A 16,925-nucleotide genomic window follows, 5' to 3' on the forward strand; every position below is an offset into this window, starting at 1 on the left:
GTCCCGTGACACTGGAGTGCTGTTGGTAGTTACTGGCTACTCTGAGAATAACACACCTCTGTCTGGTCTTTCAGTTCTTCATTGGCTTGCTCCTGATTCTGCTCTTGCAACTTGCAGCAGGAATCCTGGGAGCTGCGTTCAAATCTGAGGTATGTTCACCCATGACATCTGACAGTTCTTGGAAAGGCCTAGAATGTTGGAATTCTACACGCTGGCATGAATAATTTAACAATGCATAAATATATATATTTATTTTCAATTTTCAGTCTAGCCGACTTCTGAATGAAACCCTCTATGAAAATGCAAAACTCTTGTCTGAAACGACTCCTGAGGCGAAAGAATTCCAGCAGGCCATGATCGCGCTTCAGGAAGAGGTGATGAGAACGTCTTGGCCACGTGGAAATTTGAATATAATTTCCTCAACGTTTAACTTTAAAATTTAAAAAAGTGCAGGAAAAGAAGAAATAAAAAGGATAGGAAAGGACATGACCACCCCTAGGTATGGTGGAGGAGAAAGTTTAGCGTGGATAAAAGAGTGTAGGCAGAGGCAGGGGCATCCGGGATGTCCGGAGTGGACAGGACCAGGCTGAGATGGGGCGTGTGGGGAGAGGGGGAGGGGAAGGAAGAGGAGAGAGAGGGGAACCAGGTGTAGCAGCAAAGAGAGCAAAGGTACAAAGGGGTGGGTGACCAAAATGTCTGGATTATATAGGGAAGAGCCTCTGGGGGAAGGGCAGCCCAGTCCCTGGGCTGGAGAGTTCAGGGCAGAGGGTGGGAGGGATACTTCAGCCTTACCCTGTAACAAGTAGGGACTGAGGGATGCTGGGAGAACCTGGCGGTTCTGTTTAGATATGTTACATAAGTACTCCAGCCATTTGTTCCAGGGTTTGGAACTTAAAAAGTCATTATTATCGTTTTTTAAAAATATGTATGTGGTGTTTTGCTGCATGTATGTCTGCTCACCACATGCACATCTGGAGCCAGCAGAGGCCAGAAGAGGGCATTGGATCCCCTGGGGCTAGAGTTATGGGTGGTGATGAGCTGCCCTGTGGTTGCTGGGAATCAAACCCAGGGCCTCTGGGACAGCAGTCAGGGCTTTTAACAAAGGAGCCATCTCTTCTGTCCACTCTTTAATGTTTTAAATTGGTATGTTTATGCTGTGAAGGCAAACTGTCCATTTTTCAGATTTTGACTGATTATTATTTCACAATGTAATAAGAAAAAAGTGCTTGTAACAGTTTCCAATCCCTTAGGATTTGAAGCCATTTAGGGGATAGATTAAGAAGATAGGTCTACAACAAATTAAGCTTTTATGGGACAAGGCAGTAATTATTCTAATATTTACAATCGGAAAGAGTAGTGTGCTGAGGAGTCTACCTTCTTCTTTTTCCTCTCTCCACTTAAAACACCTCTTCCTGCTCCCTACGACCTTATGAACCAGTGACTTATTGTGATGCTATGCCTAAATGCCTGAGACTAAGTATTTTATACATAAAAGATATTTACTTGTTTATTGGGGGTTTGCTTGTTTATTTGCCTGATTGTTATTTTTAGATAGGTTCTCACTATGTAGCCCTGGCTATCCTGGAACTCACGATGGAGATGAGGCTGGCTTCGAACTCACAGAGATCAGCCTGCCTCTTAGTCACCCAAGTGCTGGGATTAAAGGCGTGCACCACCACCCCTGGCAGAAAAGAGAGTTATTTTGCTCACAGTTCTGGAAGTTGAGGAGCATGGCATCATCTGCTCAGTTCTGTGAGGTCCTCATGGAGGAGAACATCACCATGGTGAGAATAAATACAGAGGAGACTACTCAGAGACAAGAAGCAAGAGTCTAGAAAGGAGGAAGGCCTGCTCTCTTATTGTTGATTTTGCTCATGTAGTTCTGAGTGTTCAGAGTTTTTACATTTCTTTGAAAGATTTGCTTTCTAACCAGCGTACAGGGTTACAAAGTATCACCAGTGGCTTTCCCTGTGTCGTCCTTAGACACACTTGGTCATGCTGGCCTCCCCTCCTGCACCCTTCTCCCTCCTCCTCTTGCCCACTCCCACCACTTGTACCCTTCTGGCCCTAGTGGACCCTTTCCAGTAAGTCATGGTCTCCTGTCATTCTCCCTACCCTGCCTTAAAATCTCTTGTTCCCCTCTCTCATGGTAACCCGCTCTCTTAGGAACTAACTCGGTCCTGTGATCCAACCCACTCTCTTCAGCCAGCAGCGATCCGTTCAAGAGAGTGATTCCTTTTGCCCAATTCCCACCTCGTAAACGTTCTCTGCTACCCAAGATTCCAGAGCATGAACCAAAGCAGATGGTGACATCATGCTGATGCACACCTTGGTGAGACGGGGCTGACAAATAACTAGTAAAGGAGTTGGAATATGAGTCCAGATCTACAGGAGCTATTTTTTTTTTAGAAGTCCATTTTTTTATATACAAAAAACATTGAACATATGAACTAACTTATTACAAGTTAAAAAGCTGATTATAATTCTAGAGCATCTACTGGGAAACAAACAATAATACTAAAAGAACTAAAATATAATTAAAATATTACTGGACACTGTCTACATAAAATTATTCAGTGTCGATTGGATAAAGAAACAAAAAATATACACATACACAAATACATACAGATTCTTGTACAGCTATCATTTATTCATCAATCTGTCTGTCATATGTTTATGCATTGTATGTTATCTATTTGTCCATCTTCTAGAGATATTTACTCCTGGCACAATGTCAGAACACAGTCCAAAATGGACTCGTGAGGATTTTGAATGTTTGTGAGAAAACAAGGCAAGAAGGCATAAAATAATAACAGCTGAGGTAAACTCACTTTCATTTATGACAACTTGGAGGAACACAAAAACACATTCCAGGACCGAATTTTTTATTTAGGCTACTACTAGCTCTCTCTCTCTCTCTCTCTCTCTCTCTCTCTCTCTCTCTCTCTCTCTCTCTCTCCTCCCCTCCCTCCCTCTCCCTTCTCTTCCCCCTCTCCCTCCCTCTCTTTTAAGGTAAAATCAAATGGAGGCATTAAAACTATTCAACTATCTGACGCCTTCCCAGTCTTTACTGAGTATTACTTCCGGAGGAAGTTGGGTCAGACCAGGTTTGTGTGGTCAAGGCCTCTTGAGAAACTCCTTCCTGTCCTTATATCATCCCACATCCTTGGAGTGCACTTCCTGCTTTTCTTCCCTTTGTGAATACATGTGCTGTAATGCATGATGAATTTTTCTTTTGTCAAAGGCTTCCTAGCCATACCTTTAGTTTTTAGAAATCTCATTATAACATCTACATGCAGTGTTCACTGCAGGTGTGGTTTGGCATAGAAATTCTTAGATGGTTGTAGGAGGGCTGGATTGTATAGGTTATCCATCCTGGTTTTTCATCAATTGAAGTATTTCACATTTACCATCTACCTTTTAAATATTGAGCTGAAAGTCTACCCATTTTTGCTTATCTCACTTCTATACTAGTCTGATAATCAGTGTGTTCTTCCTTAATTTGAAAAACAAAACAACTATCTCCCTGGAATTCATGTCATTTAGTCTTAATTATTTCTGAATCTCATAGGAAAAAGAAGTCCATGGATGTCTGTAAACACAGTGGCTCTTTCCTTGAAAACAGCTGTTGTTTGATTCCCAAAATTTGCTTTTCAAGCCGAAGCATCCTTGATTTCCTAAACCATTTGTCAGACGGCATTGTTTGCCCTGATCATTTACCAGTTCCTGTTTGGACAGACTCCAGCTTACAGAAACTCTGCTTACGACATTATTTTCAAGAACAGAACTCTACTATGAGCCAGCTTCCACTTTAAATTCCTGTGTGCGGTGCTGGTTTTTCTAACTTCCAGTGGCCATATCCTTGGCTTGCACACATCCCTCCTACATGATTTCCCTTCTAGAGCCCAGATTAATTCAAGTTGACAGCAGGAAGAATTTGGGGAGCCTCAGGCCATCCATGGGGCATCCAGAGCAATCTTGGTCCTCTCTAGTAAAGTGCCTGGAACAAAAGATCATAGAGATCCAGTGGGATTCTGGGACAGGTGTAGAGCCACATGTCCTGCCCATTTCGAGGAATGTAAGGCCTCTGTACCAACTGTGGCTTACGAAATGTGCTATGTGTTGTCTGTTTGAAATGCTCTCTCCTTGTACAGAAATCCTATGCCTAAAACTCTATGTATTCTCAGAGCCATATTGCTTTACCCTGAAGCTGATTTATCTGTTCATCCATCTAGCTTTCTTTGTTTTAATTACATTTCTCTGGGGGAAAGGGTCCTTTTCTGAACCTGCTTCATCTGTAAACACACCACCTATGGACAGAAATTGTTGCATGGCTTTCTGTGGATTTCAAGGAATTCCCATACAAGTTCCCTGTTACCATAAGATGGAACATGTCCCTCCAGGATTCTTAAGAAGTATTTCTATAAGGGTGACATGTCATCAACGCTGGTCTTTTACATCTGACTGTCAACTTACAATTTGTTCTGACAATGCTTTTCCTTGGCTCTACCGCAGGTTCAGAGAGTAGATATCATGACAAGCGTTAGCCTTTGTGTCTCCCCTATTCTCCCTTATGTTTCTGTGACTGTAAGAATCATCAGGCGTGTTATCTCAGATGTGGGTGATCTGATATATATATATATATATTCTATTTTATACAGCCAGTTCACACTGACTAATGTTAATCAAAATTACATAACCAAAAAGAGGAAGCGATTAGTTGTTTCTGTCATAGGAACATGAAGGAGGTTGTTTGAGGAAAGTCCTCCTTGCTAATTTTGAGCTTGGAACTAACTAAAATTTCAGCTCTTTGTCATAAGAACATCGAGTTACGTGTTTGAACCAAAGCCCAAGACCTTACATTTGTCTCATTTGAACTTGTTAGTTTAAACTCATTATTTGGGCCTTCTTTGCAACTCCACTGTTCTATAGTGTCTGACACTTACTTTCCCAGTCTTTATCTAAATTGTTGATAATGATATTAGAGTGATCATATTCACTTGAGAGCATAGCAGAAGCAATAACAGACAGTGAAAACAAAATTATAGAAGTTAATGTATTTTAAAAAGCAGTTTCTATATGTTGAGCACTGGGCCTATCACTTCATGCAGATTTTCTCATTTTTGTCTTTGCAACAAATCTGATAGTTAAGTCCCACTGTCAGCAACTGAAACTTTGGCAGGATAGGCTTTAAATATGAATAGTACGGCCACCCAACTACAACCATTGAACGAAAGTTTCTTTCCTATTTTTTTGTGAGTTTGTTTTTCTTTTCAATTAAAAATAGTTTTCTTTTTCCTCTCATACAGTACATCCCTGAGAAAGGGTCTGAATTGGAGTTCTTCATCAAATCCCTCCCATTAGAGCCCAGGGAACCCCACCAAAGAGGAGGTAGAAAGAGTGTAAGAGTCAGAGAGAATGGAGAACAACTAATCAAACGAACTTATCCCTGAATCAACTAATCAAAACACTTCGGTCTCTCAGAAACTGAAGTAGCAAGTACAGGGCCTCCATGGTCTATACCAGGTCCTCCGTGTATAGATTATAGCTATTAGCTTCGTATTTTATGGGACTCCTGACCGTGAGAACGAGTGGGTCTCTGAATCTTTTGCCTGCTCATGCGACTCTTCCTCATGTTGGGTTGCTGTGTCCGAGTTTGATATGAAAGTTTTTCCTTCATCTTTTTATTTTGCCGTGTTTGCTTGTTATCTCTTAGAAGTCCGTTCTTTCCTTTTTCTTTCTTTTCATTTTTATTGTTTTTTTTTAAAAATAGATTCCTCTCCCATGTAATACATCCCAACCATAGTTTTCCCTTTCCCCCTCCCTCTCCTCTTCCCCCTCCCCACTTCCTTCCTTCCTCCCTTCCTCCCTCCCTCCCTCCATCTATTCCTCATAGCTCCCCTCCCACCTGCCCTCTCTCCCAGGTCCACTCTCCTGTAGCTGTAAGTGTTTCTGTGTCCCACCCCATCCCGCAGCTGCTCAGACCCCAATAAACACATAGAGGCATATATTAATTATGAACTGTATGACCATGGCCTATGGCTCAAGCTTCTTGCTAGCTCTTATAGCTCTTATAATTAAACTCAGCCCATTTCTATTAACGTATATGTTACCACGTGTTCCATGGCTTTGCCTGTGTGCCACAACACGCTGCTCCCTGGACGGCAGGATGGCATCTTCCCTGCCTCTCCTTTCACTATCTCCCTTGGATTTTCCCACCTGGCTCTTTCTGCCCTGCCATAGGCCAAATGGCTTTATTAACCAATCAGAGCAACACATATTCACAACAACAGAAAGACATCCCATAGCACCCCCACCCCCTCCATTTTGTCTTCAGAAAAAAGCAGGTCTCCAAGATAAGAGCCAAACAGGACAAAACAAGATACAATAAGACAAGGCAAAAGGTGTCCTAACAAGTCTGGACAAGGCAGCCCAATAGCAGGAAGAGAGTCCCAAGATCAGACAAAAGAGTCAGAGACACACTTGTTCCCACTGTTAGGAGTCCCACAAAACCACCCAGCTAACAGCCATAACATATTCTCAGAGGACCTGATGCAGACCCATGCAGGCCCAGTGCTTTCTGCTTCTTTCTCTGTGAGTCCATGTGAGTCCTGCTTGGTAGATTTGGTGGGCCATGTCCTTTCATGGTGTCCTCCATCCCTTCTGACTCCTACTGTCTTTCCTCCCCCTCTTCTGAGGCATTCTCCAGTTTCTGAGGAGAGGGACCTGATGGGCACCTTCAATTTAGACTCTCTCTCTTCACAGAATGTCTGGCTATAAGTACCTGCTCCCATCTTCTGCCTGAAGAAGGCTCTCTGATGATGACTGGACAAGGCACTGATCTATGAGTACAGCCGAATATCATTAGGAATAATTTCATTTATTATTATTATTATTATTATTATTATTATTATTATTTGTTATTTGTATTCTGGGATATTTGGTCTCTGGTTCTTGGCTACTCAGATCCAGGCAGTGTAAAGCATAGGCTTGCTCTCCTGATGTGGGCCTTAAGTTAAACCAGACATTGGTTGTTTTTTCAATACAAGGTTACTCTGTGTAGCCCTAGCTGTCATGGAACTCACTCTGTAGACTAGGCTGGCCTTAAACTCAGAGATCTGCCTGCCTCTGCCTCCCAAGTGTGCTGAGATTAAAGGCACATGCTCAGATATTTATCTATCTATCTATCTATCTATCTATCTATCTATCTATCATCTATCTATCTATCTATCTATCTATCATCTATTTTTGACTCTGTGTTTTGCAATATAGTCTCAACTGTCCTATAACTCAACATGTACATCAGATTGGCTGTGAATTCACAGATACCTGCATGATTCTGCTTCCCAACTGCTGGGATTAAATTCATACCTGAAAGATCAGTATTTGTTGTTATTGTTGTTTACTGACTTTTCCCAGTAGTTTCTTCATGAAGTGCTCTTTCTAAAAGATGAATTTAGGAGTTTAGTTATTTCTTTCTCTTCTTCATGGATAGTGTTCCGAGTCATGCTTGATTCCTTGCCTTCCTGGAGTGTTACCACAACCTCTTCTGCTTTAGTGAGTTGAGTCTGAGTTTTCATCTCTATGACGTTTTTCTGAAACACTGTTCCTTAATTTGTGCTTGCTTTCCTATTTTGAAGATCTCTATGAAAATTCAATTCTAGGGAAGCTCTGGAATTCTTTGGTATTTTAAATGGCTCTGGTCCAGAGATCCTGGGATAGAAATTTTATTTTGAAAATTTCTCTAAAATCTTGAGATAGATGTATACATATAACTATATATACACATATATTTAAATTGAGAACTTGACATTTTTGTGAACCTGGGATGCATAGCCCAGACTCTACTCTTCTTCTTGTCTTTAAAAATGAAAGTTAAGAACTTTGTTTAGTTTTTTTTAAACCTTATTTCCAATTTCTTCAGGCTTTTACTATCTCAGTCATTTTCCTTATTATTACTGTTCAGACCAAAGTGAAACATTCCTTCCTTTCTAAAAACACTTCATTGTTATCTGAATGGTGTGCATGTGTGCTCTGTATGGGTAAGGTGACATGTCATATTTTAGCATACAGAGTACTGCAAAGATGGCTCAGTGGCTAAGAAAGAGTACTTGTTACTCTCAGAGTGCCAGAGTTCAGTTCTCAGGGTCCGCATCAGCTGGCTCACAACTGGCTATAACTCCCTTAATGCAGCTCCAATGGATTACATGCTCCCTTCTGGCTTCTGTGACCACAAGACTGGCATGCTTTCCCACATGCTTGCGCATGCACACACGCACGCACGCACGCACGCACGCACACATACAACACATAAATAAAATAAAATCTGTATGTTAGCGTTAGACACATCTTTGTGATGACATTTAGAAGGACAATTCAGTGTATGACAATGTTTCTGGTTTTGTTAATGACTGTCTCCTTCTCTTTCTTTCTTCACAGCTTAAATGTTGTGGCTTGGTCAAGGGAGCTGAAGATTGGGGAAATAATTTTAATGACGCTCAAGAGTCATGTAAATGTTCAGTTTCGCCAGATTCTCAGTGTAACAGTCATTCGGGAATTAGTGTTAATGCAAAGGTGAGAATAAGATCCAATTTGGCACATTAATTCTGCTATATTCTTTTCACAATTACAGTGCCTGTAGAAACTTAAAATACAGCAAGCACCAGGGAAACTGTGATATGAAAATACAGCAATTATACAAATATAAAACTAATCTTTATTAAATATAAAAGAAGATATTTTAAAATGAAAACATCACTTCAATCCAACTTTCATGGATCAAAGTGAGGTCAAGTACAAACTAACATAAAAGGTTTATTTTATTCTGCCTTTGGTGACTACAATTACTAATCTCTACTTTTTTCTATCTTAATAAAAGTTCTGGAAGTTAATATTTTTACTTTAATTTTCAAAAGTCTGTCTTTATTTTTTTACTAGTCATAATACCACTTCCCAAGAACCCATGTAAGTATAAATAAAGGATTTAATGTTTAGGAGTTTAATTTCCAGATGTTAAATATACTTGCTAATTTATCTACTTATTGTTGCAATTGAGAAATTGCTTTGAATATTTGAAATAAATTTAAAAGGTGAGTTTCTATCTTCTCTGTGTTATTTACTTCCTAAGTATCTGATTTGTGCGTATCACCTTCTGCTTTTCCTGTGTTTTTTAAATGAAGAATTTATGATTATTTATAAAATAGCTATTGGCTACCTCCTGTAAATCAGGCCTTCTGAAGAGCCAGTCTCCATTCACACCTGATCCAAAGCAGTGAACACTTAGGACAGTCCTGGAGATCAGTATGTACGTAAGGTATAAAATCTATGCTCACAGAACTGCTTATCAAATATAGAGAACAAAGGAAAAATAACTAGACAGTTCCAAAAGATAACTAAAGTGCTTGCGTAGGAGACAGTACAAGTGTTATGGTCCCCCTCGAAGTGAATCCTTGAAGTTCAGAATCTGGGTTTGTGGAGGTCATGACATATACCCCTCACCACAAGGCTTTTCCTAAGCTGTTCCTTCCACCTGGAAAGGCTTAGGAAAAACATGACAATTGGCATTAAAGTTGAAGTTTTTTTAATTTTAATTTTTAATTTTATTTATTAATTTTTTTTTGGGGGGGTGTTTCGAGACAGGGTTTCTCTGTGTAGCTTTGTGCCTTTCCTGGATCTCACTCGGTAGACCAGGCTGGCCTCGAACTCACAGAGATCTGCCTGGCTCTGCCTCCCGAGTGCTGGGATTAAAGCCGTGCGCCACCACTGCCCGGCAAAGGTCAAGTTTTTAAACTGCTGCTCTTTGGAGACTACTCTATCTCACTTATACTGTTGCATCATCAAAAAGACTTCAGCAGGCTGGACAGTGGTGTGGCATGCCTTTACTACCAGCATTGGAAGGCAGAGATAGGCAGATCTCTGGCTTGAGGCCAGCCTGATCTACAGAGCCAGATCCAGGACAGGCACCAAAACTACACAGAGAAACCCTGTCTGAAACAAACAAACAAAACCAAAACCAAAACCAAAAACAAACAAACAAACAAAAAGGCTTCAGCATCCTTTAAATTATTATCTAGTCATGAGATATCCACAAATCCTCTTGCAACTCACAGTAGATTAGTGTCTATGATACCCAAAGGTTATTTCCCATCGGCATTGTTTTTATTTACCAATTATTGATGTCATTAATAAATGAAAGAAAATACCAAATCATAGGGAAATATTCTCTCCTCTGGACTACTGACCTTTATCTCTGTAGCTAATGAGGCTCTACTCTGAAGCAGCATTGGTATAGCTCATCTTTCCAGTAATTACATGGGGGAAGAAGATTGCAATATTACTATGTTATTCCATTGTCAAAAATAATAGCAATTAAATTTTTGTATTCTTACCTTTTATATCTAATTTCCTCCTGCCTGCTTAAATTTAGCAATACACGATTTCCAAGGTAGAATGGAAATTATTATCAGGTACAGATGAATGTAGCTTCCAGTTAGGAGGAAGAGGAGGAAATGCATAGGCTCTATTGACATGGATGTCTACTTCCTATGAAAGACTCAGTAGAAAGACTTTTTTCCTTAAGATATATTCTGAAAAGCCCTTATAAGAAGATATTTACTGAAAGTTCACACATAATTCAGCCGAGTATAAGCCAACAGCTGCCCTAGTACCCTAAAAGGGAGATCATAAATGCTTTGAATACTTCCATCTGCCATGTGTCATTTGCAAGTCTGGAAAAATAGGAAATCTGTAATGACCATTATTCATGTTTCCTTTTATTTTCTTCCTTCTCCTTTGCCAAGATAACCTTATTTTCCTAGGCACGGGAGGAGACAGATATAATGAATGTGAATCAATAGACACGGTTATCCATCTCCCTCTTGACCCTAACTGACATGATAGTCTCAGACGTTTGCTGCTTTGGATTAGAAGTGAATGGAGAAGTCCATCACATTAAACATATGAGTGTCACAGGGATGACAGTTTATGACAATGCAGATTATGTTGCACAATGTTATTCCACTTAAAAAAGTTACCCTTGTAATTTTCATTTATTGGAATGTTTAGAATTCACCTGACATGTTGTAAAATTTGATTTCCAGGCAGGTTTGCATACATTTTAAAATAATGTACCACAGAAACAACGTCCTAAATTCTCTTTCTTACTTAAAGTAGAAGCATAAAAGTATACATAATAATGTTTTTAAGATTAAAAAATAGCACTCATATTTATTATTAAAGGATTTGAAACTCTTTGCTTTAAAGAGGAACATCTGAACTGTATCCAACTGTAACCTCAACAGGTCACAAACCCACGTAATCCATAGTTAGGGGAATACCAGTTCTTAAGTAAATAATCCAAAGAGAAGATACAATTATTTATGATCTTTTGATTGTAAAAATTATAGTTTGGAGATGGAGCGGTGTGAATTTATTTTTAAATTTTCACAAAATGGTTTTAGTTTTTCATTTTCTTTTTTATTATATTTTTATTATTTAAAACAATTTTTAAATTTATATATATTTAGTGATATTCTTCTCCTCCCCTGTCTTTCCAAATCCCTCACCCTACCCTCCCAATTTTCAGTTCTTAAAAAAAAAAAAAGAAACCCAGTACAAGAAAACTCCAAGAAAACAAAATAACGTCCTCTCCACCCCCAAAAAAATTCCAGCAAACTGTAACCAAATAAAATCACGCACACAAAGAAACTGTGGAGTCCATTATATATTGGTCAGCTATTCCTGAACATGATGCCTGTCCTGGAGTGGTTGGTAGACCTGGTAACACTGTACTGATTATCATTCCCCACATATGTAGCTAAAGCATAGCTTTTTAGCTCAAATGCTCTCTAACACAGAGTAAGATTGAAGCTTGGAGTAGAAGAAATAGTTGAATTCCCTTTTGTCGATATTGGCAACACTATCAAAAGGCAACCAGAAGAATAAATATCAGATCAAAATTCCACTAAAAAACATTTGTTTGTTTGTTTGAATAGACCTGCCTTTCTCTGATAAGAGATATGGTTGAGAAGAACATTATCATCGTCATTGGAATCGCTTTTGGACTGGCGGTTATCGAGGTACAGTATAACAATGTCACCACCTCTGCGTTCATTCCACTTCTCATGGGTTGTAACAAATGCTCATGGTAAGCCAAGCGAGGGCCCTTCAAAAGTGCTGGGTACATACTGCCTGGGGCGCAACATCTCTCTGAATCAGTCTTGAGTCTGGAATAGGTAGGATTATAGTCCTACATACAAACCATGAAGGGCTGAGGGTACTGTTTCTAAATGTCTTCTTGAGAAAAAAAAATTTAATTAACATCTATACAATTCTTATTTGTAGGTATCCCTTTTGCATCAAAACTAGCACAAGTGTTAAAATTTTCTGAAGTGAGGTAGAAAGCAAGACACAAAAGCAAAAAAAAAAAAAAAAAAAAAAAGCAATGCCACAATTGGTCATTTCCAGCCTTGATCTTGAACCAGAAAACAAAAGCCAAACCCAAAGGAATAGAGAAATGTTTCGCCTCTAACTCATTCTAGAGAAATCTAAGTACCTCTAAACAGTCGAAGTAGTTGCCCTGGATTTTCTCAGTTTAGATTCTATAAGCAGACTAGGAGATGTTTCCAGAAAAAGCAGTGAAGTTTGTGGAGCCATCCATCAATTTAATCATTTAAATTAAAAACACATTCTCCATCAGATTTTCATCTTGATGGACTTTCTTGGCATTTCGTTTTACAACCTGATGGGCAACTTTTATGGGGCCTCCCCCATGTTTGCAAAGAAGATGAGATAAGACATTTTCAAAGGAGTGTTTATGGAATGATCTCAGCTCTTGAGAAACGTAGATATCAAATGAGTCAGAACAGCTCATGAGCGTCTGTCAATACGGTAGCAAGAATTCAAGAGCTGTGTGGTATTTCCCTGGTGATGGCAGCTGAGTGGCATTTGCTTCCTTCTCACGGAATGCTGGGCAGTGTCCCTTTGGGTTCTTTAGTAACTTTGCAGCCTCCTGTCGCATAACGGCTTGGATTTTGGTTGAGATTGAAGTCATTGAATATTCTAAGTTGTTACTGGTGGAATTCCTCAGCCATGTATCAGAAAACACTAGGTGCTACCACCATCAAATATATATATAACGTATGTGTTACATATGTATTACTTTCTCGTAGCCCAAATGAGTCAAAGTCAAATGTTATTTTGCGTTAGGTCTGTTTCTCTTGATTCTGCCATTTGTTCTGTGTTCCTTGTTTGTTTACTTGGCATTCTGGCTTCATGCTAATGTAGAAACAATGGACAATGGCTGAAAAGGCGAGTCAGGAATCACATATCTACTGCTGGTCATAGAAACATATGGCACACATACATTTATGCTTTGATATACTTGACTGTAAAGGAATGATCACGGCCAAGGATATAGCTTGGTGGTAGAGCAGGAGGTTAATAGTCTCCAAGACCTGGGTTTAATCATTAACTGACTAGTGAAGATGGAGAAAGCAGGCTTTAAATGAGGTTAAGATTATATTTCATGTGAGACTGAAATTTAAAGAGTTGCCTATGACTGAATACAGCTCATGTATGCTTTTGAGGGGATTGTTGAAGCTGAGCCAAAAGTAATCAGGGCATGATTGATCAGAAAGACTGGTGTCTTGCATATCACAGCCAAAGTTATTTCCAAAAATCTAGACAGATCTAGTGGAAAATAAGATTGCAAGAGGAACAGTACATATCCATATTTTATGAATGTCATATACTTCATGTACTTGTCACACATTTAGGGACATTATTAACTCTCCGATATGGTTTTTCAAATGAAACCCTTGAATAAAAAACCTTGCCTTTAATCCCAGAACTTGGGAGGCAGAGGCAGGCGGATCTCTGAGTTCGAGGCCAGCTTGGTCTACAGAGCAAGATCCAGGACTGGCTCTAAAAGCTACACAGAGAAACCCTGTCTCGGAAAACAAAACAAAACAAAACAAAACAAACAAACAAAAACAACAACAAAAACCTTATGTACATTTATTTACCACTATGGAGTTTGTGTGGTATTGTCATAATGTGTAATCATTAGTGAGCCCAGTGAAATTGTGATGTCTGGACTATATGTAGATAAAGTTAATAATTGATTGAACGAATTGTTAAGATACTTCTCTTTGATTTCTCAATCTACAGCTTGTCTTCCATTGTAGAGTTTGATGTAAAAAAAGTATTTGGTGCCTTATTTTACTTTACTTGAAAGAGAGCTTTGCAAATGGCTCCCTGGTTCCCAATCATTAGAGATGTGCCTCCACATAGACTTTAGTCTTTGAATCACTAGTTGAGTATCTCAGCACTTAAATCTTTCTGGCTTCCAAATTCAAGGAAGCACAAAGATGCACAGAGAAAAAAATCTCTTTTCATAAACATTTCTGAGGAAATCAAAGCAATGCTCTACAGACTCAATGCAGAAAATATATGTAAACAATCTTCTCAGAAGAAAAAACATCATACTCCCTATATAGACCTTAGGTGGAGGCTTTGTTAATGCTGTATACCTGTAGGGCTTTTTCCAATCGGCATACTAGAAACTCATACAAGATGCTCATGCTTAGTTCTGTGAAAAAATTCATTTGTGCATCTTTGAAATCCTTATCTAGACATAAATAAGCAGATTATTATTATTATTATTTAAAAGTGGTCAGCATTTTGTGGTTTCGCTTCCACAAAACAAAAAATTATCAGATGACATGGACTATTCATCACTTAATAGGACAAAAGTTAGCCTCACAGGAGGTCCTAGAAATAGTCATCTTACCACATCTTCATAAACAGCTTCAGCATGTGGGAGTCTGTGTATAAACACTTAGCAGGAAGTCTGTTGTGAGTCTTTGTCCACACATCATAAAGAATCCCCTTTCTGTTTTTCTGAACATAAATGTTCTTAACAGATCTGAAGAAATGAAGGAAGTGTGATATTAGTGATAAAACGCTGATATAAACTACCATCTGAAAGTGTTTCATTAAATTCTTCAGTCTGTGTGCAGTGTAGATGGAAATCCCCCCCTCCTGCCCCCCCCCCCCCTCCATGTCTCCTTTGAAAGGGGCTGGGGCAGAGGAAGGTGCCATTTGCTGAGTCTTCTTAACTACTCCTACTCTATCATTTCTACATCAAAACCAAAGCATTCAAGTCACCAACTGCGGAGTCAATTAGAGAGGGATCAGAGGTCTTTTTACTTTTAGAAGGACTAATGAGATGGAATTCACACCCTAGATTTTCAATTGTGTTTTGTTACTTCAAAAGAAAATTCCTGAGTTAAGCTATTCCCCATAGTTTACAAGTGCTTTTTCCCCCCTTCTTCTTCAAAAAAATGTACATACTTTTTTCACTTCTAAGCATCATCTAAAACTTCAGTGGGAGAAATTCTAGACTCCTTGATTTCTATGCAGATGATCCAAACCAGATGACCATGGTCTTTCAATAGAATCAATAAGTATATTTAGCTCCCACAGTTCTCTCTCTTAGTTCCCAGAACTCAGAGGGAACTGCTTTACAGAAAGATGTGTGCATACAGGGGAGAGCGTCCTGTCGTAGCTGCTGATACTGTACAGTGAAGCAGATACACACACACACACACACACACACACACACACACATACACATATACCCACACATACACACACACACACACACACACACACACACACACACACACACACACACACACACAGAGACAGAGACAGAGACAGACAGAGAAAGAGAGACAGAGAGATCTGTGCTCGGGCTTCAGTATTGTTCTCTTCCTAAGGAGTCTAATTTCCCGTGAGAGATTCAAAAGACAGTTTCCATCTTTCCCCGTGTTTTTCTTTAAATTCCACTTTAATCCTGTGTTTTCTTTCTAGATTCTTGGTTTGGTGTTTTCTATGGTGCTGTACTGCCAGATTGGGAGCAAATGAACTGGCGGATTTACGAAGTTATCAACATCATTTAAGTTTTTTTGGTTTTGGCTTTGTAACTTTAAATAAGTGAGTACTGTAAATATCAGGATCAAATGTCTTATTAAAATGTCTTGCCTAGGTAGCTACAGAAATCTTCACATGTATTCAGCATATTTAAATGTGAGGGACATAAGAAAAATGGATGTGAAATTTTTTTCTCTCAAAATAAAAACAGTGTTTATGTTGATGCTTTTTTGGTGACTGGTCATTGTGTTCAGGTGGCTCTGTGCTCCTGGTGACATTCATCTGGAACCAGCCAGTGGAACAGCTTCATTTCTAAGTGACAAGAGAATAGTAGGGCAGTGAATCTGGGAGTTTTCAAAAACACTGATTGTTTTTCAAATACCTGTTTCATCAGGAACATCAATGACTGATAACGAGATTGTCTAAACTTGAAATACTTAAGAATGATCCAGGTGTGCAAATCACCATCTTTTTTAAAAATCATTACGGCATCTGTGTTTTGCTTCAGATGTGCTATAAGCACAACCCCCCCACCCACCCCCCCCCAAAAAATAGAGTGCCTATATCTCAGCCTTAGAGCTCTTGGTGCCTGGTGCCACTCTGGATCTTCCTATGGAACACAACAGTTCAAACTACGTTTTCTTTCTAGTTCATGAAAATACACTTTTAATTTTATGTTCTACTGAAATGTAACATGCAGCAAAATGAGTAACTCTTAAGTGTGGGACTCTGGGGTTGTGCATGTAGGACTGTGTAAGGACTGTCCAATGACGGTATTCTGAATCCACCACATTGCTCCCTAATGCCACCTCCCAATCCTATTAGTCAGAACAGAGCAGTCACATTTGTATCTCTCTACATGTCTATTTACTAAGGTCTGCTGGAGCTTACAATCCACCCCAGTGGGGGTATTTGCACCCTGGACATTGGAAACTGCTGTGTCAGGGCTTTTAGTTTGAATAGTTATAGAAACATGTATCAGTACACTG

General features: G+C 39.3%; 1 protein-coding gene across 1 annotated transcript in view; it reads left to right on the plus strand.

Annotated features, from left to right (window-relative positions):
• The window catches only part of Tspan8 (tetraspanin 8), a 34,351-nt gene extending 17,931 nt beyond the window's left edge, over positions 1 to 16,420 (plus strand). The window contains exons 4-8 of the mRNA XM_036170200.1: positions 75 to 149; positions 267 to 374; positions 8,440 to 8,574; positions 11,994 to 12,077; positions 15,877 to 16,420. Of these exons, the coding sequence (XP_036026093.1) occupies positions 75 to 149; positions 267 to 374; positions 8,440 to 8,574; positions 11,994 to 12,077; positions 15,877 to 15,930 (456 nt within the window). The 3' untranslated portion in view covers positions 15,931 to 16,420. The remainder of the gene's footprint in view (positions 1 to 74; positions 150 to 266; positions 375 to 8,439; positions 8,575 to 11,993; positions 12,078 to 15,876) is intronic.
• Positions 16,421 to 16,925: the final 505 nt, after the last annotated feature.

This window comes from Onychomys torridus, chromosome 20 (assembly GCF_903995425.1).
Source record: "Onychomys torridus chromosome 20, mOncTor1.1, whole genome shotgun sequence".
Classification (NCBI taxonomy): domain Eukaryota; kingdom Metazoa; phylum Chordata; class Mammalia; order Rodentia; family Cricetidae; genus Onychomys; species Onychomys torridus.